Genomic DNA, 24,535 nt, shown 5'->3' with positions numbered 1-24,535 from the left:
TGTAGTATCAAATTTTCAAAAATAAATATACTGGATATAAACTGATAGATATACTCAAACTTCCGCTTAACATATATAAAAGTTTGATCATGTGACTATATATTAAACAAAATGGCCGCGCCTATAGTTGACACGGACAGCGAAGATGAGATCCCGCCAGGGTGGGAAGAGCGTGTGTCTGCGCAAGGACAAGTGTATTATGCAAAGTATGTATTCCCAAATATTCATTTTAAAAAAGTAGCATGTGTGGCAGTTGTCTAACATGTCAGTTTGCAGTCGTTACTTAGATAGCAACAAGTGCCTGTATACTGTAGTCTGTACGAGGAATTTTAATTATTGGGGGAGGGGCTTACTCTTGTATGAAAATATTTTGCACTTATGCAAGAAATACTTCAAATAGTAATAACTGCAATAATGTAGTCATCCCCAATTTTTGATAACATTCTAGCAAATTCTAAAAGATTTTGTATCTTAGGAAAGAAAAGAGGTAATTCGAGATTCCTCCGCTTACAGTGGAGTGTGCGGGAGAGAGTCGCTATTACGGCTTATGACCATTTCAGAGTTATCTCTTTCACACATTACAATAATATATATATGGTGTGACCGTTGGACCGAGTGAAGCATGATATGGTCATTGGCGTGTTCCAAGTGATAGTCATAATTCTGTTCAGTACGGTAAATTACAATTCATTTAAAAATATGTATTATTTATGAAATTCCCCTTGCACTAAACGCCCAGTATCAAAGGGGGATATATATGAGGATCCACCTATTCCTTTAACGCAGAGAATATAGCACCAGCCGACATAAACCATGCACAGTAACGTCGGATGTAGCCTCGACTTTTTTCTTCATCTTTCAAACCAAACAATTATAAACCATAATTCATTTCAAAATATATATTATTTATAAAATTTTCCTTGCACTAAATGCCCAATAACATCTAAATATTAAAGGGGAATATACGAGGATAACAGTTCTACAGGATCCACCTATTCATTTAAAGCAGGGAATATAACGCCAGCCGACATAAATCATGCATTGTGACGTCACATTTAGCCTCGACATTTTTCTCTTTCAAATCAAACAATTATAAAAAACAATACACCCCGTTTGCAATTTAAAACAGTTAAAACAAAACAAAATTAACCAATAAATTCAAAGTGGTAAAAAGTAAGCGTGAATATATTGTATATTTTTATTTAAAGAAACTCATGAACTCGTTCATCTGTTTAGTCATATTACTGTTTTTCTATTTGATAATTGGCTAAAGACTGAATAATAATCATACCATTCATTTTTAACAAACTGGGTGTTTGAATTACAAATTGCACGTTAGTCTTGTATTTTTGGCATTCAAAATTAAAACACGAATAACTGTAAAAGCAACTAATGAACAAAGCATAATGGCGGCGCCCATATGGATCACAAAATTTTCAGTGAACGTATATAGAGATTATCTGTATTTATTTGCAGATTTTCTCATTTTTTATTTTACGTATACGTGTTACCTTTAGAGCCTTGCTTCGCGGACGGGCCTTCAGCCCATCTGAGCTTTGCTCGGTATAAAAGCGGGGTAAGAGTCAGAGGAATGTCAGATTAGCAAAGAGGGTTAACTCTTCTCTTTATAACAAAAAAATTAAATTGACAACCCCGTAGATAAAACAAATAAATAGTTTGGAAAGTACCAGAAATGATTTTAAATTCCAGACAAACTTTCCCATACCTTCGTATGTTTTGTTGTGGATAATTGCTTGGTTTGAAAAAAAAACTATCGCAGCTAATGATGATGTCACAATGCACTGTTTACATCGACCGCGTTATATTTCCTGCGTTAAATGAAATGCCTACAGTCATGTTGTAAGATGTTATGGGTCTTCCCTCGTCTCAACGGTCACACCGTAAACATATTTATATGGTCCAATTTGGCGTGAGTATTCCTTGTGACAACACCTTTCCATGGGTACTAAACCTTTTGACCTTGGCATTTGACATACTTTTAAAAAATTGACATTGGTCATAACTTCTAAATGGTAAATATTAGAGCTTTCATATTGCACATTAGAATTTCTTATGACAAGATCTTTCTACTGATACCAAGATATTTGTCCCTGTGACCTTGGCCATCTTTGGAATTGGCCATTATTGGGGGCATTTGTGTTTCACAAACACATCTTGTTTAAAATGAAAATGAATTCAATTTATATCTATTTATCAAAAACATAACTTTACACACATTAACATTGTGTAGATGTCGTAAAACATCACTTCTGACAGCGACTTATTTATTAGAACTAAAAATAGAGATTATGCTTACTATTTCTTTTGCTCATGTGCAAAATACACCGCTCCAAGAAATGACCTATTTAATGCTATTTTTAGAATGGATAATTTACATATAAAAGACATGCATGTTTATTATGGGAAGATAATGCAATCAGTACCGCAGAAAATGAAAAATTATTTTCCTATGTTCAGTTATTTATAAAGAGATCTGGTCGTTTTCGAGTGAATGGAATTTTCATAGCGATTACTTTGTATGTATTACATGCATGTATTAACCAATTGTGTGTGTGTATGTATATATATATATATATATATATATATATATATATATATATATATATATATATATACACACACACACACACACACACACACACACACACACACACACATATATCTACACAGATATAATTGATTATATAATTGTTTTGCGAAAGTAAATCATTTCTTGACCTTTGATACCTTTGTGTTTCATTTCTTGAACATTATCTTATGTCATCAATTGTCATATAGGAGAGGATGTTCTAAGTTTTAAAGGGGCATGGACACGATTTGAGCTGAAAATGTTCAAATTTTATTTTTCCATTTTTTAATGTTTAGAATGCTTAACTAAAGTACATGACAATTGTATTTCTAATGGTCAGCCAAAATTTGAATGTCAGTTGTTGAGGTATATGGGAGATACAGAGCTCTCATTCTTTGTTATGTAAACAAGGCTCTTGCCATGTTATTGTTTACATAGGTTAAATATACTTGTAAAATTTTTTATTAAAGCAGATTTTTCAAATTACAAGTCAATTCTGAACACAACTAAATAGTTTCTAGTGTTTGGCACATTTCATTTTGTTTTAAACTATGCAATCTATATGTGATAAAGGGAGGTAAAGGGGAGCGCACACACAGTTACACACACCCACAATTAAACACACCCACACACACCATTTTGTTCACATGTTCGTTTCTTGAGCACTTGTTATGAAACAATCACATGGCGGTAAATTCAGTACTGAAACTGAAAATACATAATTTAGTAAACCTAAACCTTCATTAATCTAATTTCAGTCATGAGACTAAGGCAACACAATGGGAACATCCTCGCAGTGGAAAGAGGAAACAGATTAAGGGCGGTAAGTACTCGATTTGTTACAATGTCAGATCCAGTATGACCACAGGAAATTTGGTGTAGAAGTGAGTTGTATAATATCTATCTATATTTGATGTCTAGGAAATGTGACAAGTCCCCCAGATACAGTTATGATACAATAATTCTTGCCCCCAGTCATTTTTTTCCTTTTTACATGTACATGTATGAAATAATCTCATTCTTGTCATTCATTACAAAATTGTCAGACAGCCAACTACCCCCTCTTTTTGATATCACTTGCCCCTGTTATTCGGTCAGATTATCCCAACTTAAAAAATTGCTCATTCTAAGATTCTTTTGCTTGTCCTGAAATTCTTTAACTCACCCTAAAAAGAAGATAAATTATTTTATTAACTTTCCTTTTTTTTTTAGATTCCAGAAAATTAATGTTGTACGTCGGATGTCAATGAAATAATATTTATCTTAACCATATTCTTATACATGTATTTCATTTTTGACCAAATTGGACCAAATAAAATTTTTGTGTCTTTATATACTGTCTCAGTCGGTCAATTTCTTCTTCTTTTTTTTTTGAGGTGAAGACATCTTTTTTCCCTTTCATTTTGTAATGGAATTTTAATCTAAATTGCAACCACACATTAATTTCTCTAAACATATAAAGTTTTGAATTCCAATAAAATTGTTGATACTGCTGATGATAACTTGTGACAGGCCAAAATAAGATACATTTTTGTTTCCTGTTACCAAGGCAAAAAAAAAAAAAAATCCAGGTAGGTAGTTAGGTTCTCTTCTTTTTAAAAAATCTTTTTTTAAGGAGTTAGTTTACACAACTTCAAGAATTGGACCTAAAGTAAGAACTAAATAACAAGTATAGGTCCCATTGTCAGACCTAGAAGTTAATCAGACCCTGTACCACAGGTGTAGTATCCTGTACCACAGGTGTAGTATCCTGTACCACAGGTGTAGTATCCTGAAACACAGGTGTAGTATCCTGTACCACAGGTGTAGTATCGTGCAACACAGGTGTAGTATCCTGTACCACAGGTGTAGTATCCTGTACCACAGGTGTAGTATCCTGTACCACAGGTGTAGTATCCTGTACCACAGGTGTAGTATCCTGAAACACAGGTGTAGTATCCTGTACCACAGGTGTAGTATCCTGCAACACAGGTGTAGTATCCTGTACCACAGGTGTAGTATCCTGTACCACAGGTGTAGTATCCTTGCAGTGGTAGAGCGTTCACTTTGTAACAGGGAAGTCACAAGTTCGAGCCCTACTTGTGCCATGGCTGTGTCAAACCTAAGACATAAACATAAGTAGTGATTGCTCCTTCTTCAAACGCTCGTCATTTAGAAGTTAGAATCACAAGTCTTTTGGATATGACCTTAAAAACGGAGGTCCAGATTTGTGACACTGTTGTATTGTAGCACTGCACTGGTTTACAGATAAATTCAAGTTTGATGCCCTTTACTATACTCAATATCAGCTTCGTCCATTGATCTTTAAAATGTGTGATTCTGCCTTTACTATACTCAATATTAGCTTCGTCCATTGTTTGATGCCCTTTACTATACTCAATATTAGCTTCGTCCATTGTTTGATGCCCTTTACTATACTCAATATTAGCTTCGTCCATTGATCTTTAAAATGTGTGCCACCTTCCTATACTGTGATATTTCTTCTTTTGACATTCAGAAAGGTTTTTTCTATTAATCTTACATATACTTGATCTTTTGCAATTGCATATTAAAATGTTCAATTTTTCATCATCATAAATCAAATACAATATTTTCATGTATCTCTAGCTGCAGGTCTGTAGTTTAGGAAAATATTGGGACTGGGACAGACCATGTCTCTTCCAATATTTTCCCAGAGAGCTACAGAGCTACAGATAATGTAGATTGTGTTTGATCTTCAGGCTTGCATCACTTAAACATTCTGTGTGCTGGAAACTGTCCACACTTTCTTGAATTTCGTTTGGACACAAGAGTCCTTGTTACTTTGGTTCTTCCAAACAAAATCTTTCCCATTTTTTGACTGATATTTTTCGCCACATTGCTAACCTTTTTACTTCATTGAGTGACTTACGATTACGTAATTCATTATCTTATTTGTTGTCATGATTTTTCAGCAAACCATCAGCTACTTGCAAATTTCTAAAGGTAGCCATCCATAAGATACAAGTCCCTTTTCTTTGTAATGCCTGTCTTTGTATTTTCTTCCAACTGTTTCTTCAAGTTGGTACATAAACATTGTTTCTCAGACAGATATAAATCTTGTTGTCACAATTCTTTGGGTGTTTGTGTCATGACGTTTTATTCTTAATTGTATCAAGTGATAACCGTTTGGAAAAAGCATTGTTTGTAATTCCAGCAAGTTTATCAGAAATTACTTCCTTAACATTACCATTAATTGACAATTCAATGTCATCTCAAACACTGAATTTCTGGGTCGTCTTCCATCTAGGAAGATTTTAAACCCTTGCCACTAGATGTGTTTAATAACGTTTAATATAATCTTCATCATCGTTGTCATCCCAAGACAACTATCATCGGGGCGACCCTTTCTGTATTTGAAAACTTTCCTTAAACATATTTAGGAGGTTCATGAGGTGTGCTTTGCTGTACTGGTAGCAAAAGTTTCCCCCATTTTATTTATAATAGCAGCACCGACACAGTCCATCGTTAATTGCAATTTTTCAAGTGCTACATAATTACATAACTAGTATCTGTAGATCCTAAAATATTGTATAATCCCGGTAGGATATCTTCAAAAACGTTATCATGGCCTGTAGCCACGCTGAAAAATAACCAAGTAATAGAATTAATCTTTTGTTCATTCAGTGAAATTAATTTAATGCCACTGAGGCTAAGGCAGCAGCATATAATATACTAAGGCTATAGATAGACTGGCCCTCTCTCATGAACTTAAGACAGCGATGAAGTAGAATTAGTGTTATAACCATGTTCATCAGGTGTATTGTCCAAGACTTCAAATTGGCACCATGCAGAGTTTTTAGGTCACTTAAGTCAGGTTCAGGTGACCTATTTCTGTCATTGTGTATTGTCTGTCCTTAACTTTAAAAAATTTTTTTTACTTCTTTTCAGAAATTGCGTGACCTATTTTAAAAAGAAATTGTGGTGGAGCATTTCAAAAAAGTAGTTCTTGTTCTTTTGGAGTCCTAGGAGTAGGGCTGAACCCTCTAGAAATACTACAATCGTTACTTTAGGGCGTTTGATATAAAAACTGGGTGTGTAATCATACTGAGCATGAATGCCTCTACTAGAGTTGTGAAATTCATGGCTCCTGGGTCAGGGGCTCATACTCTATGCATTATGAAAACAAACCAAATGTTTCAAAATGTTCTCTATTCTTGAACATCTATGTGCATTAGTTTTATATGATGGAGGTGTGAAATTCATGGCCCCTGGGTCCATTGTGTCAAGTGGGACTCTCAGGCTCATGAATTGAAAATGCATTGGATTTATAGATGTACTATTTATAGACGTACATATTTATAGTAGTAAGTATACTTACCTCAGAACATTTAGCTTTACATTTATAACCAGATAGTCTGCCGTAATCCAGAATCGAGGCCAAGGTGACTATAGGAAAAATAAAAGTTGCGATAGAATCATTGATTGTAACAAGTGCGCATGGATTTGGAAATTTTACCGAGAGGACAAGATTCACATGAGGCTTGTTCCTGAGGTGTAATTTCACAATCCCGCACAAGTGAATAATGATTATTTTTTCTCACATTATATCCACAGCTTAGTGCATTAATTCAGGAGCTTTAAGGTGGCTCACTACACCCAGACATAATTTCTTAAATCAGTACAAATTGATTTAATTGTAAAAGATATGATGATATACAATAAGTATATATGATGCCAAAAAGGCAAAAAATATACAAATTTGGATAAAAACATGATTTTCAAAAAAATTATTTCAACACCATGTTAACAAAAGACTGCGGGATTTGAACTCGAGATTTGCGGTTCACCAGCCCAATGCTTTAACCACTGCATGAGCTACAATGAGATTAGACAAACACATCGATCGATACAAATAATTTCACAAAACATTTAAATCGCCATCTTGTGACGTGGTGTCATACAGAGTATAAGCTTTAGTGTAGTGAGCTACCTTAAGAAAATTCAAATTTTTCAAAATCCTTAATGCAAAAACTAATATTAAGCCTGTCTCCTAGAAAGCTATATATGTCAAATCAAAATTTGAAGAAAACGATACAATTTTTTTTCCCACCATGTAACGAATAATTGAAAGAATATGTAACTTCATAATCAATGATGTCATATGGCAGTGATGACAGAAAAATCTAGCTTGCATGGCTGTCTCACATCAGTCACATGAGTTTAAATGTCAGTCTCGCATCAGTCACATGAGTTTAAATGTCAGTCTCGCATCAGTCACATGAGTTTAAATGTCAGTCTCACATCAGTCACATGAGTTTAAATGTCAGTCTCACATCAGTCACATGAGTTTAAATGTCACATCAGTCACATGAGTTTAAATGTCACATAAGTCACAATGAGTTTAAATGTCGGTCTCGCATCAGTCACATGAGTTTAAATGTCAGTCTCGCACAAAGATTATGACCATGCAGGATCAGAAGTATTTAAACATTTGTCCATGAGCTATAGTATAGTTACATTATAGTAATATTGGTATATATATATTATATATATAGTAAAAAGATAGGAAGAATAACAGATGACATAATCCTGATGGGGTGGGATGGGGGTAGGGGTATATTTTACAGATGTATTCCATTGTACATGTAACTGCATGTAGATGTAGTATTTATGTTTACCTAGTAAATAAGCTATGTAAACATGTGTTCAGAGTTCCATTAAAGTGTACTAAAAAGAAGGTTTAAATGCCCACTAAGCTAGAATTGAAGTCTTGTAGGTAGAAACAGCCAGCTCTTTGTTATGGACCTGGTCAACAGCTGTGTGAGAAAGCTGTAATTGACCAATCTTCACTCCCTAACATAATTTTAGCTTTTCTGATTTATATCACCGAAATTCAAATGCAAAAATACAAATTATAAGAATAAAGAGTGGGGGCAGTTAACATAAGATTGTGTACTAAGGACATATGTGACATTTCTCAATGATATTTGATTTGTCATGACATTTCACGTATACCTAGCTGTATTTCATGTGCATTTGATCTTGTTTCTACAAAAAAATCTTGGGGTACATTACCATTCTTGTTTTAGAGGGAGCATATGTTAATAGTTCCTAGTTGTTGTAAGTAAAAATGTAAAGTCAAATTTTATGTATTACCGAGAGTTTTCCTTATATATGGACATTACAAAGTTATTATAAGGGTGAAATTATTTTTGGAACAATCAGAGATGGAATCCGGGACCTTTCTTGATTTTGAATTCGTAGTTAGGTGATCTAATCATTGAGTTACTCAGGCCAATATACATATGTAATAATTTTTTTGCATTATTTTATTACATTACAAAGTATATGGTAATACATGTATTAGTACAATATGATTTATTAAGCCTATTATGGAAATCGCACAAAAACTTGTCATATTGAATTCGGAAATGTAAAAATAATTTAAATAGAAAATGTCAGAAATGTTGCATATGTCCTCGAAAAGTAAATTTTTGGTTTAATTTTAGAAAATATCCTGAGGAAGTGTGAATATTGTTTTAACTGTAGATTTCTGACTGGATGGCTTGAGCATTTTTCTCAGCTGGAGAAATCAGTCAATGTATTATTTTAATACACTGGCATTAGTAAGCAAGCTTGAGACTCAGATATTTTGTTATAAGTACTGATTAATAAGTAAGTTGAAGTATTTTAAAAAACAATGTAGCATTCTACAATCTTATGTTGTGATAAAGAAAAGAATTATTATTCAGAATAACATTTTTATTCGTTGTTTTACATCTCGTTTGAGAATTTTTTTTTCACTCACATAGAGACATCACCAGCTGTAGACCATGCATAGTGCTTAAGATTGTAGCAGTTATGGTTCTTTATCATTCGAAACGGACACAGGACCTCTGATTTTAAGGTCATATCAAAAGGTCCTGTGACTTACTTCTACTGCCGGTTGCTTGGTTAAGTAAGAGTTACTTCATAAGCTAGATATCCTATGTTTGACAAGGTGCCAGGATTGAGAATCGCACTGGGACCCCCGAACTGAGCACCTTAACCACTGGGCCACCACGACCAGTTTACCATACACAGTATGAGGCAATATTTTGAATTGACTATCACGATTATAATTACGCAGACTTATAAAACCAATGTATCACTCATTGGTTGGCTTTATTTTTCAAAAAAATTTCTCTGTTTGTAATGAATTTGAAGCTTATAGATTCTATCTGAAAAGTTACAGTGAAAATTTAATTCCATGATCAACTGTGACATTCCTAGATTAACTGTGTCATCCGTAGATTAACTGGTGACATCCCTAGATTGATTGTGACATCCATAGATTAACTGGTGACATCCCTATAGATTAACTGTGGCATTCCTAGATTAATTGTGACATCCCTAGATTAACTGCGACATTCCTAAATTAACTTGACATCCCAAGATTAACTATAGCATCCTTAGATTAACTATAACATCTTTTTATTAGCTGTAACATCCTTAGATTAACTGTCACTTTCCTAGATTAACTGTGACATCCCTAGATTGACTGTGTCATCGATAGATTAAATGTGCCATTCCTGAATTAACTTGACATCCCAAGATTAACTACAACATCCTTAGATTAACATTAACAACTTTAGATTAATTATAAAATCCCTAGATTAACTATGACATTCCTAGATTAACTGTGACATCCTTAGATTAATTGAGTCTTCCTTAGATTTATAACTATAACATCCCTAGGTTAACTGTGACTTCCATAGATTAACTATAACATCCCTATGTTAATTGTGACATCTCTAGATTAACTATAACATCCCTAGATTAACTATAACATCCCTAGATTAACTATAACATCCCTAGATTAACTGTGACATCCCTAGATTAGTGGTTGACATTTGCACAGACAGGATATACTCTCTTGGTCTGAGCTGCTTCATAATTCTGTGTGGAAAAATGTAATCTAAAATTTCCATCTTCTAATTATGTCAGTTACAAAATTCAGAATGCATGTCTGTTACAACAATTCGGAGAGTAGGTCACCGATATATGTATAGAGTTACAATAATTCAGAGAGTAGGTCACCGATATATGACTGGCAATCAATCTCTTCTTGCTGTGAAATATTCCACCTAAAATTGGTCTAATGTTTTACAAACTTTTGTTATTTAGATCTGCCTTATGGATGGGAAAAACAAATAAATGATGAGGGTGTCATAGTGTTTGTTGAGTGAGTATTCATATGTGTACTTTATTCTTGTTATTTGGAATAATCTTATTTTGGCTTCTGTCAACACAGATCCTGATCATCAACACTCGGGCAGTAACACTAGAAACTTGGCTTTCTAAGGGTATCTTGTAAAATGTAGATACATGTGTAGAGGTTTGAAAGTATGTATAAAAATATCAAGACAGGCTCTTTAAGCCCAGCACTTTCTACAAACAAACCTATTTTCCAAAATGATGGAAATGGATATATACAAGTAAAATGAACTTTCACTGCATAGAATTTAATTTTTGACCACGATTTCTGAATTTATCCAAAACAGTGGGAAAACTTTGTATAGATCGAGTTATATCGGGAGGAGAACATAACACAAGTTTTGAACATCATAGAAAATATATAAGTTCCTAGTATTATTTTAGGAATTTAATAGTTGTACTATAATTACAACCAGAATAAGTGAAAACAAATATATACATCATTCGGTGCATCTAATGTTTTTGTTTGTAGTAAGTGTCCTCAATACATTTAGAACAAAGACATGGTATACTCCCGGTAGTTGAAGATCACAAAGCAGTCATTGAAGTTTTAGATTTTGTACAATCTTTTATATAATGTAATATAAGAATTGAAAATAAATCCAACTGAGATGTATACCAGGTTGTCAGAGTCATGTTTACAAAACATTTCATATTTGGTAAACCTCAATAGTCCATTAGTTTTGTTTTCTTACTAGCTATAACATGTAGTCATTGCAAACGTCAGAGTCAAATAGATTTGTTTGACCAACAATGGCCAAGATTAAGAAACTTCATTGCCCTTAAGACTGGAAATTGGGAGTATATTGCTTTTGGTCTGTCAGTAGAGAACTTTAACCCATGTTGTTGTTGTTGTTGCCGGTTAACTTTTAAATTATTCAACACTTGGAGAGTCTTTGTAATTTCGTCATCTTAAAGGTCAAGGTAAATGCTGCTTTGTCTTTAGACCTAAGCTCTCTCCCCACCAAGACATTGCAAAATAATTCAACTGTAGCAATATTGTGTGTGTACTTGAATTCATCATGGTTTGAGACTGACTGTGTTATGTTTCAGCCACATCAACAGAAAGACTACCTACACAGATCCAAGACTAGCATTCGCAGAGGATGAGAAGAAAACACCGATGGATTTTAAGCAGAAGTTTGATGGCAACAGTACTGCCATACAAGTACTCCAGGGAAGAGACCTCTCAGGGAAATACGCAATTGTGACCGGAGCAAACAGTGGCATTGGTTCTTATTGATTTTTTTTGTTGTTGTTGTAAAATAAGTAACTTTAAATTTATAATCCTAAAGGAAGTTTTTTTTTTCATTTATGATGAATTAAGATGGATGGATGGAGAATCACCCAGTTGACTATGAAAAAAGATATGCAGAATGTACATGTATCATCAATAAGTAAATTTTATGAAAGGAGAAAGAGTATATGAATAATAAACACATGCAATCACCTGGAAAAGAATCAATTCATACCTATATCATCACAAATGAGGACTTTTACTGCCCCCCCCCCCCCCCCCTCCATATCATCACAAATGAGGACTTTTATCTCTCCCCCCCCCCCCCCCCCCCCCCCCCCCCCATATGTCATATCAAATGAGGACTTTTATCTCCCCCCTATATCATCACAAATGAGGACTTTTATCTCCCCCTTGTAATGATCCTGGGAACATATCTAGAGCAATATTAAAAATGAAATGAATCTATCTTTAACTAGAAATGAGAATATTTTTATGTAAAACAGGACTAAAGGCATAAATGTTTTGACTACAAACGATTTCATTTTTGCAAAATATCTAGAGATTATTTTGTTATGAAAACAAAAGTGCATAATATTGTTTGTTATAGGTAGTGTTACAATTGAATGAAACATTTGTGAAAATGATGTCAGCAGATAAGTCTGTTGAAACATGTTGATAGAAATAAAGACTTTACGTAAGGAATTTACAGTATCATCTTAAAACTGAAGTGATATTGACTTCCAAAAATCAGATAAATAAATGTCTGAGATAGGAGCACATTGCTTTTAAAATTGAAAGTAAATAGGGTGGGTGGGTGGTCTGGTATCTAGCCAGGACTTGGGACAAAATATGGATGGAAACAAACAGTATGTTAATCTAATCTGTGCTTAACAGTACAGATATTACTATCGAATTTTAAATGGGATGCCTTACAGACTATTTTTTTGTTTGTTTTAGGATATGAAACTGCTAGAACTTTGGCTTACTTTGGTGCTACAGTAATTCTGGCCTGTCGGAATCTGGAGGCTGCCAACAAATGTGTCAAGGTCATTCTAGAGGAGAGACCATCTGCAAAATTAGAGGTCATGCATTTGGACCTAGCTTCTTTAAAAAGTGTTCGAATGTTTGCTGAGGAATATAGATCCAAAAAATGGTAAACATACAACAAACACTAGATATGTAGAGATTGGAAGGGGGGGGGGGTATTTTCCAACATGCACTGATAGAATCTTGGGGGGGGGGGGTATCCCTAACAAAGAAATTGACATGGTAATAGATATGTATATTTAGATTTTCATGTTTTTGCCTTTGATATCTACAAATTGTAGTAATAGCCATTTCTTCATAAATGTGTTGCATTTGTAACAATGCATGTATGAATCTTGATAAATGAGTACATATATTTCAATGGCTGGGAATTAATTCTGACAGATACGAAAGTAAAATGTAAATACAAAATGTTTATACACTGTCCACCATAAAAAAAAGGTGTGTTACATCATAGATACAGATCACATAACTCTTACATATAAATAGATGACGTTAGGCTATTAACTTTTAATATCGTTTTTTTTTATATTAGAATCTAAAAAGAGATATTATGCAAACCTTAAATTGAAACCGTTTCAAACTGATACATATTGTGTATTTGATGTTTACTTATATAAGATCCTTTGATTTTTCACCTTTAAAAATAAATCAATATCACAATATTTAACAGACTATGCCAAAAGGATTGAATGTCCATTATTGTTTCACACATATATTGAAATTGTACCCTTAACTGATTATTTTTTTGAGGTAAATTGAAAGTTATACCCAGTGAATTCAGCCCTTTTTCATTATGATGAACATATTTCATGTCAGAATGTGTAAAAAGCTTATAAGTATACTTATTTATGGTGGCTAGTGTACATTTCATAGTGTTAGCACACTTAATGAAGTACTAATATGCCGGCTTTAAGCATTGCAGTTTATACCCTCATGTGTTTTCAAAAATGAAATGTATTTGTTACTTGCAAGCTTGTAAATCATGATAATGGTTTTTCTCCAACTTTTAAAAGAGTTCAGATGACTTTACTGCGGTATCAGAGTGAAAGAGCACATTGACACGTGTGATCACTTGAAAAAAAAAACCACTGTCTGGAAATGATATAATAAATAATGGAAAATTAAACAATTTCATGACCCAGAGCACACAGATTTCTTTAAAATTTGAAATAGCCAATTTTAAAAGTTATGTCCATTTGGGATTTCTTTTAAAATTTTGGTGGCTTATATAATAGGAAATGAAGCATTTATATGAGACAGACATTGAATTCACCAAAGATTTAACACAGGCCAACTAAGTTTTTTCATGGCTCTTGGCCATATAATTCTGGATAATTATTATGTGAAGATATTTTACGTGTAGGCAGAGGTTGCCATATTCATTTAATTCATGTTGTGTATACAGAAATAAATGTTCATTGTTAGATATGATGCTTGTGTACAGGGAAGTGGTTTAATAATTATTTTTACTGAAGGCCAACCTTAAAAATTGTTGATTACTCATCCTTTCAGTAATGAGTAGGTAGGTAGATTAAAATCACACATTCAAATTATTTTTCATAATTTTCTTTAGAGAACAGGTATACTAAGCATTAAATTCACTGAATGGTAACTGAGAAGACGCCATCATCCATCATAACTTTCTATGCCACTTTTTTAGCTGTGCAATATTGGCTGTAAAAAAAAAACCAAAAAAAAAAAAAAACCAAAAAAAACCAAAGCAGAGCATAAACAAATTGATGAGGACAGAGTTGGATAAATTGGTTGTGTTTCAGCAAATCAGCTATTTTTTTTATAAGGATGGCCTTAAAGTTCACCATATTTGTGTCAAATAATGCATCAATTTTCATGCAGATTTTTATTTTTATATATCTACATATATATTACATGTACCGGTATTTTATCAAGAGTAAACCTTGTAACTTGACATTTGATTCCATTGCTCATATACTTTTAGATAGCATGTTCTATTGTTGAAATGATAATGTCCTATGGACCTGGTTCTGAGACACAGTTAGATCATACTAACTAATATACTCTATAACCACCTCTCATATGCTCTATATAACCCCCACCCCAATATAGCCCAATATACCCACCCACCCCATTACAAACAACCTAAACCTTTATTTTTAAAAAAAAATTGTGTTACCTACAAATGAATAAAAAATCTAGACATACATATATCATACATAAAAATCATACATGAAAAATTGTACATAATAAATAAGAATTATGTAGTTCAAACTAAACAATAAAAACGCTGATGTGTTTGAGCATGCCGTGTGATATCAGACAAACCATTTACAATTCTGTAGTCCTGTTCAGAGTCTTGGCAATTCTGGAGACATTAACTTTTACGATAACCCTTACTATGGAATTGGTAGATTTTGTTGGTCGAGGCTCAATTTTTGTGGAGTTCATGGATACCCTATTACCAGGATTTCAAATCACAGCAAATACATATTTTCTGTGATGTTCCAATGCATGGAAAACATATCCACCAAATTTTTAAAATCTTGACAATCCACAAAAATTGTCCTCCTCAAGTAACCTACCAGAAGATAAATTTATATCATATATCTAATTTATAAAATTGATATGTGTATTTCTTGCATCTGTGTTTTAAGAAAGTAAACTATGTGCCAGGTATACTATGTCAACAAAATCAGAATGATATTCCTAATTGGATAGCATTATGACATCATGAATAAGACATTTCCCGCCTTTTTTCCAAAATAAGCCTGAAAACTGTCAAATGTCATACAGATTATTGCTCAGGAAAAGATGTGCGCATTTGTCGAGCAAAACGAAAATGATATATATTGTGTATTATTTTAAGATGAAAAACATACTTGAATATGAATTTGCTCGATGCATGCGCTGTATGTTTTCTGAAAGAAATACCACCTGAATTTGTGGATATTTTCATTGAAAATGGCATTTTTGCAATTTATGCCAACTTCAAGCTCTCGTCATATGACACAAATCATTTTGCTGATCAAACTGAGCGGATTTTGGGTTTGCTAATCTATTCTTTATTTGAATGCCAGGGTTTGAGCTCCAAGTGAAATCATCGATATTTTGGGTCAAATGACATTAGAAACTACCTACTTCTTTAAATGCCATGTGTATGAATGGGGGTGTCTCTAAAATATAAATTCACACTGAATGCAGTATTGGTCTTGTTTTATTGTGTTATCTGCAATTTGCTGTTTCTGTGACAATTTCATCATTGATTGATTATTGTATTCTATAATTGTAATCTATCTTGTTACATTGAAAATTAATCTTCTACAATGACTCATTGAAGGCCCCTTCACATGCTGATATTGAATGCTGGAGTGTTTGGTTTGGCTTACACAAAAACGGAGGATGACCTCGAGATGACCTTTCAAGTCAATCATCTGGCCCAGTTTTACCTAACCAAACTTCTGTGGGAGGTGCTTGCAGCCTCTTCGCCTTCAAGAGTGGTCATAGTGTCCTCCGAATCTCACAGGTACATGGAACCTTTAACCGTAACTTTAGGGTGTAACCGAGTGATATGGTCATTTGTAGACTGGATCTAACTACCAGTTTGTCAATTAATCCTGCAAGCATCTTTATACTGTAAATCGTTTTATTTGCAAGAAAATTGTTTATGCATAATTTTTACAAAACTAGTCATTCGTGAAAATTTAGTGCTCACAAATAAACTCTTATGTGTAAAAGGCACTTCAGCAATGAATAACGATTGGTGAAAATTATGTCTCTTGAATAAGTACATCATTGTATTCACACAAAATTCATGTTTCGCAAAATAAAAGTGATCTACAGTGATATTTGGATTTATATTTGTTGAAACTATAGTCATTATGGCCAGGGTATACACAGAACCATACATGTACAGGTTTTACTGTACACTGTAAGACAGGGGACAGTAGTGAACAAATGGTTACAGTCCTATAACTGTTTCACCTTGTCATTTTATTTATTTTACGATGGTATTTCTCGTTTTACATTGAATTAATACAGTCAAACCTCATTATCTCGAATTCAATGGGACCAAGAAAAAACTTTGAGATATCTGAGGATTCGAAATAATAAGGGTAAAATACTTAAAAGAATAAGTAATAGGGACTTTTAAATCACTTCGACATATCCATGGTATTTGAGATATCGGTGTTCAAGATACCAAATTTCAAGTGTATTACTAATATTGCTAGAATGCTTCTCCACAGGTTTAGTGATATTTCACTCCACAATATCAGCGAGGACAAGTTGTCTCCCGGACGGAATAAGTACAAGGATCTGCAGTCCTACAACGACTCTAAACTGTGCAACGTCCTCTTCTCCCTACACCTGAACAAACTGCTGTCAGATAAGGGTGTCCACTGTAACTCCCTGCACCCTGGATCTGTCATGTACACCAGTCTGTCTAGAAACTGGTTTTTGTACAAATTAATATTTCTACTTGCCAGACCTTTTACGAAGTCTTTGGTGAGTGTAATGCCACATAAGACAGTTATTGTATCGTTAAAATGTTAAATTCGCGGGATAAAGCAGATGCATGTCTGGAGATTCTAGCGTAGAATATAAGGAAGTCTTCAATGGGAATATTGGACGTCTTTTGGGGGAAAAAATGGGCATATGGAAATTAAGTGTAAAAGATTAAAATGCTTTATTGATTATTAATAACATTTTTCAGTTTTCTGTTAATAATAAAGCTGCTGTTTCATAGTACTTATTTCTCGATACAATGACCTTATTACTTGACACAATTTTATATATTTATTGAAAGACCAAGTTGAATTACAAATCAAACCTCATTATCACGAAATTGATGGGATCGAGAGAAAACTTCGAGATATCCAAGATTTGGGATATCGAGGGTGTAAAATGCTTAAAAAATAAGTGGTTGAGACTTTTGAATGACTTTGAGATACTGAAGTTCAACTGTATAAGGAATAAATCTCAAGGTTATTTGTATAATGTGGGATATAAAAATAATTGACATATGGGATAATTTCTGTTAAATGTTCTTATACTAAATAATAAAAATAAATTAGACATTTACATGTATTCCTGAAATAAAGTTTTATTATTTCTGTTTAGAAAATAGATTTTTCAGGTACAGTAAAACATGCTTTTAACGAACACACGTATAAGGAATTCACTTGTAACAAATTCACACTTATTGTGAAGTGATATCTATTCCCCTACGAGAGGTTAGTAGCAAAAGTTGTATTGGATATAATGAAGGTCGGTTATAACGAATCTTATTTGCTGGCCCTGAAGATTCACTTTAACCATTTTTACTGTATATAATAGACCCTTTGGTTTTATATTACTTTATGATTATCACAATTAGATAGATTAAAACAGCATATCAATATTTCATTTAATACATTTAAAACATGCAAATTCTCATAGATGGGCATTTCATTGGTTCACTTTGTTACCAATCATATTTAAAGGGTAGATCGTTGTTTTGAAGTTGAATTTCCCTTGGAGAATGTTGAAATATTTCATTCCTACAGAGACATCTCAATCATAGATAATAGATGTGCCAAATATGAAGCATGATTTAAAATGACCATTCCAAGGAACATGTGTCACCCAGGATGACATCATTATTCGTGGTATTTATACACGACAGACAGACTGCAGTAACCTTTTTCTGTGTCATTATTCGTGGTATTTATACACAACAGACAGACAGACGACAGAGTAACTCTTCAGTGTCATTAGACTACACAGATGATACAAAATGTGTGTTTGCAATACATATATGGCCAGGTTAGTGTTTCTCTGACAGACTGACAAGTGAACAAGCTTTTGCAAAGTTGAGGTCAGGACAAGTACAATCTGATTAAAATCAGATCCTCGATCCGTTTCTTTTTCTTCATCTTTTTTCTTTTCTTGTCGCTACAAGAGTGTAGTGACAAGATGAAGAAAGAGGAGCGGATCGAGGATCTAATTTTAATCAGAATGAGGACAAGTACATATGCATGGAATAAGGTCTCCAAGATCACATACAATGGAATTTTCTTTTTGTGAAATTAGAATTAAGATGGTTTTCTTTTTATTCCAGCAACAAGGTGCAGCCACTTCCATCTTCTGTGCTGCCTCCTCTCAGTTAGATGGAGTAGGGGGGTTGTACTTCAACAACTGCTGTCGTTGTGAACCCTCCAAAGCTGGTCATGACGAGGAGCTGGCCCTTAGGCTGTGGAACCTCAGTGAGAAAATGTTACAGACTGCACTGGATAGAGAGAAATAGGAATGAATCATCTCTAGAGCTGTGGAACCTCAGTGAGAAAATGTTATACTGCACTGGATAGAGAGAATAGGGATGAATTATTTATAGAGCTGTGGAACCTCAGGGAGAGAATGTTAGAAACTGTACTGGATAGAGAGAATAAGGATGAATGATCTCAATAGATGGCTTACCTCAGTGAGAGAATGTTCGACTACATTGAATAAGAGGAAAATAGGGATGAATGAATCAACTCAACAAGTATCTAATGGAACCTCATTGAGAAAATTTTAGACTGCATTGAATAATAGAGAAATAGGGATGAATTATCCCTATAGCTGTGGAATCAATGAGATAATGTTAGAGACTGTATTGGATAAGAGTGTGTGCAATAGCTGTGCAACCTCAGTAAGAAAATATTAAAGACTGCACTGGATGATGAGAACCTCAGTAAGAAAATATTAAAGACTGCACTGGATGATGAGAACCTCAGTAAGAAAATATTAAAGACTGCACTGGATGATGAGAACCTCAGTAAGATAATATTAAAGACTGCACTGGATGATAGAGAACCTCAGTAAGAGAATATTAAAGACTGCACTGGATGATGAGAACCTCAGTAAGATAATATTAAAGACTGCACTGGATGATGAGAACCTCAGTAAGAAAATATTAAAGACTGCACTGGATGATGAGAACCTCAGTAAGAAAATATTAAAGACTGCACTGGATGATGAGAACCTCAGTAAGATAATATTAAAGACTGCACTGGATGATAGAAATAGGAATTGTCCAATTCTATGGAATCCTTATTAATGTGATGGGAATATAATGTAGGTCAAAAGCTCAGCAGACTAGCTTGTTTTATTATATACCAGCCTTAAAGAAAGATTATCTTATCTCATGTTGATTGAGGAGTGCTACAGAAAGCACTAGACCAGAAGAACTGGGCATGCAGCATTCGTTTTGTAGAGGAAGCAGATTGCCATCAATACTCATTATTCACCAGTAATCCACGAGATAATCCCTCAGCAATGTCAGAGTGAGAAAACTCGCGGTCCTAGTGTGGTCCATAGTATTCTCTTAATAAATCACCACACAAACAGATTAAAGCAGTCCTAGAGTCGTCCAGTAGTATTATCTTAATAAATCATCAGACAGATTATAAATCTGGGGTGGGGTAGGTGGGGGGTTGAGTAGTAGGACGTTGCCTCTAGAATATATTTTATTGAGAGTGAATATGACAGATTTCCTGCAAAATATATAGGTTATTAAAATCCCTTCATACATTAAAACTCTTTGAAAAACAATTCTGGTTAGTGAAGCCAGTTTAAAAACGAAGAGGTTTCTCCTCAAAATATGGTAATCATTCCGACATTTGATGTCGAGTGATCACTGAATTTTCTAGAAGACTGTACAGGCACAACAAGTCTGTTTTTGATTTTCTATTTGTATGTGTAAATATTATTCATTAACATTTTAAAGTAAAGGTTCAAGAAGTGGATTTTAACCACTTGAAATCCTCGATATATTGATTGACCATGTTGTCTGTGATAAAACATTAAAAGCAATCTAGGCAGAATTATGTACAAAATATAGAGATAGTGCTGGCTACATGTTCCAAGTCAGGGCATAGATTTTTAAATCTACTCACATAGAATTGAATAAGATCGTGGTAGCTGTGGTTAAATTTACTCAAGTTGAACTACAGGAATGCTGGGAAGAGTTTTGCTGACGTACAAGTTTGCCTGTATAATGATCATTTATAAACGTAACTTGAAAATGATACATCAATAAAGATTATTGACAATGAACTTTGTGTTTTATAAATCACCTGCAAGTCTTGCCCAAAATCAAATGCACTGGTGCATGACTGTTTCTTTCACTGCCTTGTGCAGGTATAGTATTATTTTTCTGTTTTACATCAGCCAGACACACACACCAGGAAATTTTGGTAGTTTTCAGACCACATTCACAAGTGCAGTATTCATATGTTGCCCACACTTAACAAAGCTTTGTGATGATCTATCATCCTTGGAAATTGACGAAAACTCTGTCCTCTAAGCAATATCTGACACTGTCTGTACGGTCTGAAGAGAATATTAACCCCAACGCCGAGGTAACGGGTTTGAAATCCTGGCCAGTTCAATCTACTCTTACGTTTCTAAATCTACACTTCGGTTACCAAACAGAAGTACCTGTATATAGAGAAATCTACTTTTGTCCTTGGTTAAGAAAAGAGAAATAAAAAGAATAATTTCATGCATTTATTTACTTGCACCAGCAGGCTTACAAGTCAAACATGATAACATTAAAAATGTAAAGCAGAAAGTTTGATCCACCTCAAAAGCACTTTGTTCACTTAAAAAAAAACAAAAAACAGGCTCAACAAGAATTTTTGCAATAACATTCTCATATTCCTTTGCACTATTGGTGCCTTCTCCAATGAACAGTCCCCCTAGATGACAACCATACCAACAAGTTGCCACTCATTAAAGGGTGCACGCGACTTCCTGCTTTACATTCCAAGATACAATATTACAAATCTGTGATGCAAAGAATATTAACTTTACATACAAATCGCTTTTTAATGTCATGTCCAGTAAATAAAATCGGTCCGTGTCCGTCTGATCCATATTGCCCAGACTGTTCTCAGTATAGTACTTCATTCCTGCCTTTTCTGGTCACTTTAACATCAATTCTTTAGAAAAATTCAAACTGATGAATAAGCAAGCTTGAAAGGCAATATTTACAGTTTCAATACACATTCGTGGGCTAATTTTTTTTTTTTTTCCTTACATTTTGCTGTTTTTTTTTGGTACTGGATTTATAAAATGCCAGCATTTTTCAAATATATTTTTTCACATTTTAAACATTTTTATAATTTTTTTGTTGATGCTCTTTGTATTTTTTTTTGTCAAATTTTAAATTGTTACATATTCACACACGCAACTCGTTCATACATTCACACATTTTCTAAGAGAAACAAACATTTATACATCTCAATTTAAATGTAAAGCTGACAATGCCTAAATGGGAACTTTTTTCTCTGATTTGCTTCAGTTTTCAAAGTAAGCCCTATATATTCAAGTATACTGGGCAAACACACAGTTCTATCATATAAATGTCATCTCCTGATAATACCAGTAAAATTCCAGATCTCGCTCACAATGTCCTTTCCCAAAACAGGGACTCAAAATATTTAAAAAGTCTTAAAAAATCCGTGCTTTGATACGACCCCTCACTTCCACTATCACAGATCCGTAGTATAGGTAACCACACTGGTTTATGTTTGCCCTTGCAGTGGGTACTCTAAAAGTGAATGCTGTACCAAAAAATTGTTCCCAGCTATTGCTTGCTCAAGACATCTCATTTTTGTGTGTGGAGATTACCCAGTTTTAAACCATTCATCATTTCTTCAGGAAGCATGGCACAAGTTGAGAACAATTTTCAAGCTAACATTCTTCTCTAACAAAATAACATCAGAGAGGAGAGTAGGTCAACATCAAAACTGATAAAACAGATTTCTTAATATCAAGGAAAGCAGATGATGAAATTCTATCCCCAGTCAACAACAAGATTTTTTTTTTAAACAACATTTCTAACAAGTAACAGATGCTTAAGTAAGCACAGATTAACATCTTGTACAATACTTTGTATTATCATAAGTTGATGAACTGTAAAAACATAAACAACAAATGATCAACAGCTGATATATCTACACATGTTTATAATAACACAGAGTATGAGTTGGGTGAGAACTAAATATACAGCGCTGGGACACTTTTTTAATATTTACATGAGTTCCATTTTTCCTTGTTGAGGATATGAAAAAATTTCAAGTAATAAATTAACACAAACCCAGCTGTGAACAGAAACGTTGAAAGAAATTCACTGTTGTTGGGTTTATAGGTGACCATGGTGATATTTTCACTCTGGGGAACTAGGGTAGCTGGATACAGAACCGTCCGTGAGGGAACCGTCACGCTTTCTTGCCTGCGTAACGAGGCTACAGCGGGCCCCGAGAAGTTCGCACTGCTGCTTATAAAATTCCTTCTCCCGGGTCAGCAAGCTGAGCTGCCGTTGTAGTTGCTGCACTTGTTGCTCGAGAGACTTGTTTGTTTTCTCTAGCACGTTGCGTTGTTGCATTCTTTTTGATCTGCAGTTTTGCGCGTAGCCACGATTTTTTAATGTCCGGCGTTTTTGTTTGAGTTTTTGCACTTCCTCCTTTGACATTCCCTGCAGACGACGGTTGAGCTCTCGCACAGGGAGCATAACTAACTCCTCGTCTTCCAAAGCCTCGTTCTTTTTGCTGAAGTTACTCCGTCTCGGTGCTTTTAAATTTGTCTTTATTTTCATCGCCACTTTGTCTTCGACCGCCATATTTGACGACACAGAACTGAAGTCGCTGTCGGTGCTTGCGGTACTAAGAGAGCGCGTGAATTTTGCATTTCCCTCCCGCACTTGTATGGGCGGGGTGCACTGTAAATCCCCCTTCCCTGCCTCGTCTCCGGACACCAAATATTTGCTGAAATTTTTCACAAACTCGGGACTGGATGATATGAGCATGTCCACGTCGCTTTGGTTACTGGAAGTGTCGGAAGCCGAGTCAAAGCCAGTTACACTTTGAGTTAGCCAGCTTATATCTTCCATCAGCTGCTCATTATCTGTCGGACTGGGGGGTACACTTTCCGTGTAACTTGGCGACGGGGGCACACTATGTCCAGTGGGTGCAGGCGCGGTCTGCCTGGTTATTTTCGCAGCAGCGGGGACGGGGGGATTCACTGTAGATCTACAACAATCGGTAAATTTGTTGTCTATTTCCTTCTTTATTCCTGGATGATCAAGTAACTGGTCGAGATCGAACTCTGAAATGTAGTCGTTTGCTAAATGTTGGTCGGCCTCCATATTGGAAATCAGCTGGCCGGCTCCTCGTGTAAGTCGACTCGATTTTAGCGGAACTAGGTCACCGATTGCGAGCAAAATTCAGTCACAAAATGGTTGTGTTTCGTCGTATTTTTCCGGTATTTTGATAACTGAGATGTTCAATTTTCGGATTATTTATTCCAAATAGGCACAAGTATCTTTGTTTCGTTCCGCTCAGAGAAAAATCGACGGTGGTCCAAGGGCACAACCACCATACGACCTGACTGACGGAAGGAGCGAGCAACAACGAGGCCGCCGGGGAATCCCATCTCTTTAT

The 24,535-nt window shown here is 34.6% G+C and overlaps 2 protein-coding genes across 2 annotated transcripts; one reads left to right on the top strand and one right to left on the bottom strand.

Annotated features, from left to right (window-relative positions):
- The first annotated feature begins 103 nt into the window (after window positions 1-103).
- Window positions 104-22,275, top strand: LOC125661227 (WW domain-containing oxidoreductase-like). The gene is made up of 8 exons (XM_048893164.2): window positions 104-206; window positions 3,349-3,413; window positions 10,718-10,775; window positions 11,861-12,039; window positions 13,005-13,200; window positions 16,411-16,596; window positions 17,318-17,576; window positions 19,171-22,275. The coding sequence occupies exons 1-8, from the start codon at window positions 112-114 to the stop codon at window positions 19,354-19,356; spliced, it is 1,224 nt and encodes a 407-aa protein (XP_048749121.2). The 5' UTR covers window positions 104-111; the 3' UTR covers window positions 19,357-22,275.
- Window positions 21,586-24,535, bottom strand: LOC125661236 (transcription factor Maf-like). The gene has a single exon (XM_048893176.2). The coding sequence runs from the start codon at window positions 24,238-24,240 to the stop codon at window positions 23,263-23,265; it is 978 nt and encodes a 325-aa protein (XP_048749133.1). The 5' UTR covers window positions 24,241-24,535; the 3' UTR covers window positions 21,586-23,262.

This window comes from Ostrea edulis, chromosome 1 (assembly GCF_947568905.1).
Source record: "Ostrea edulis chromosome 1, xbOstEdul1.1, whole genome shotgun sequence".
NCBI classification, from domain to species: Eukaryota; Metazoa; Mollusca; class Bivalvia; order Ostreida; family Ostreidae; genus Ostrea; species Ostrea edulis.
The sequence above is the reverse complement of the archived record's forward strand: the minus strand, read 5'-3'. Positions and strand labels throughout refer to the sequence as shown.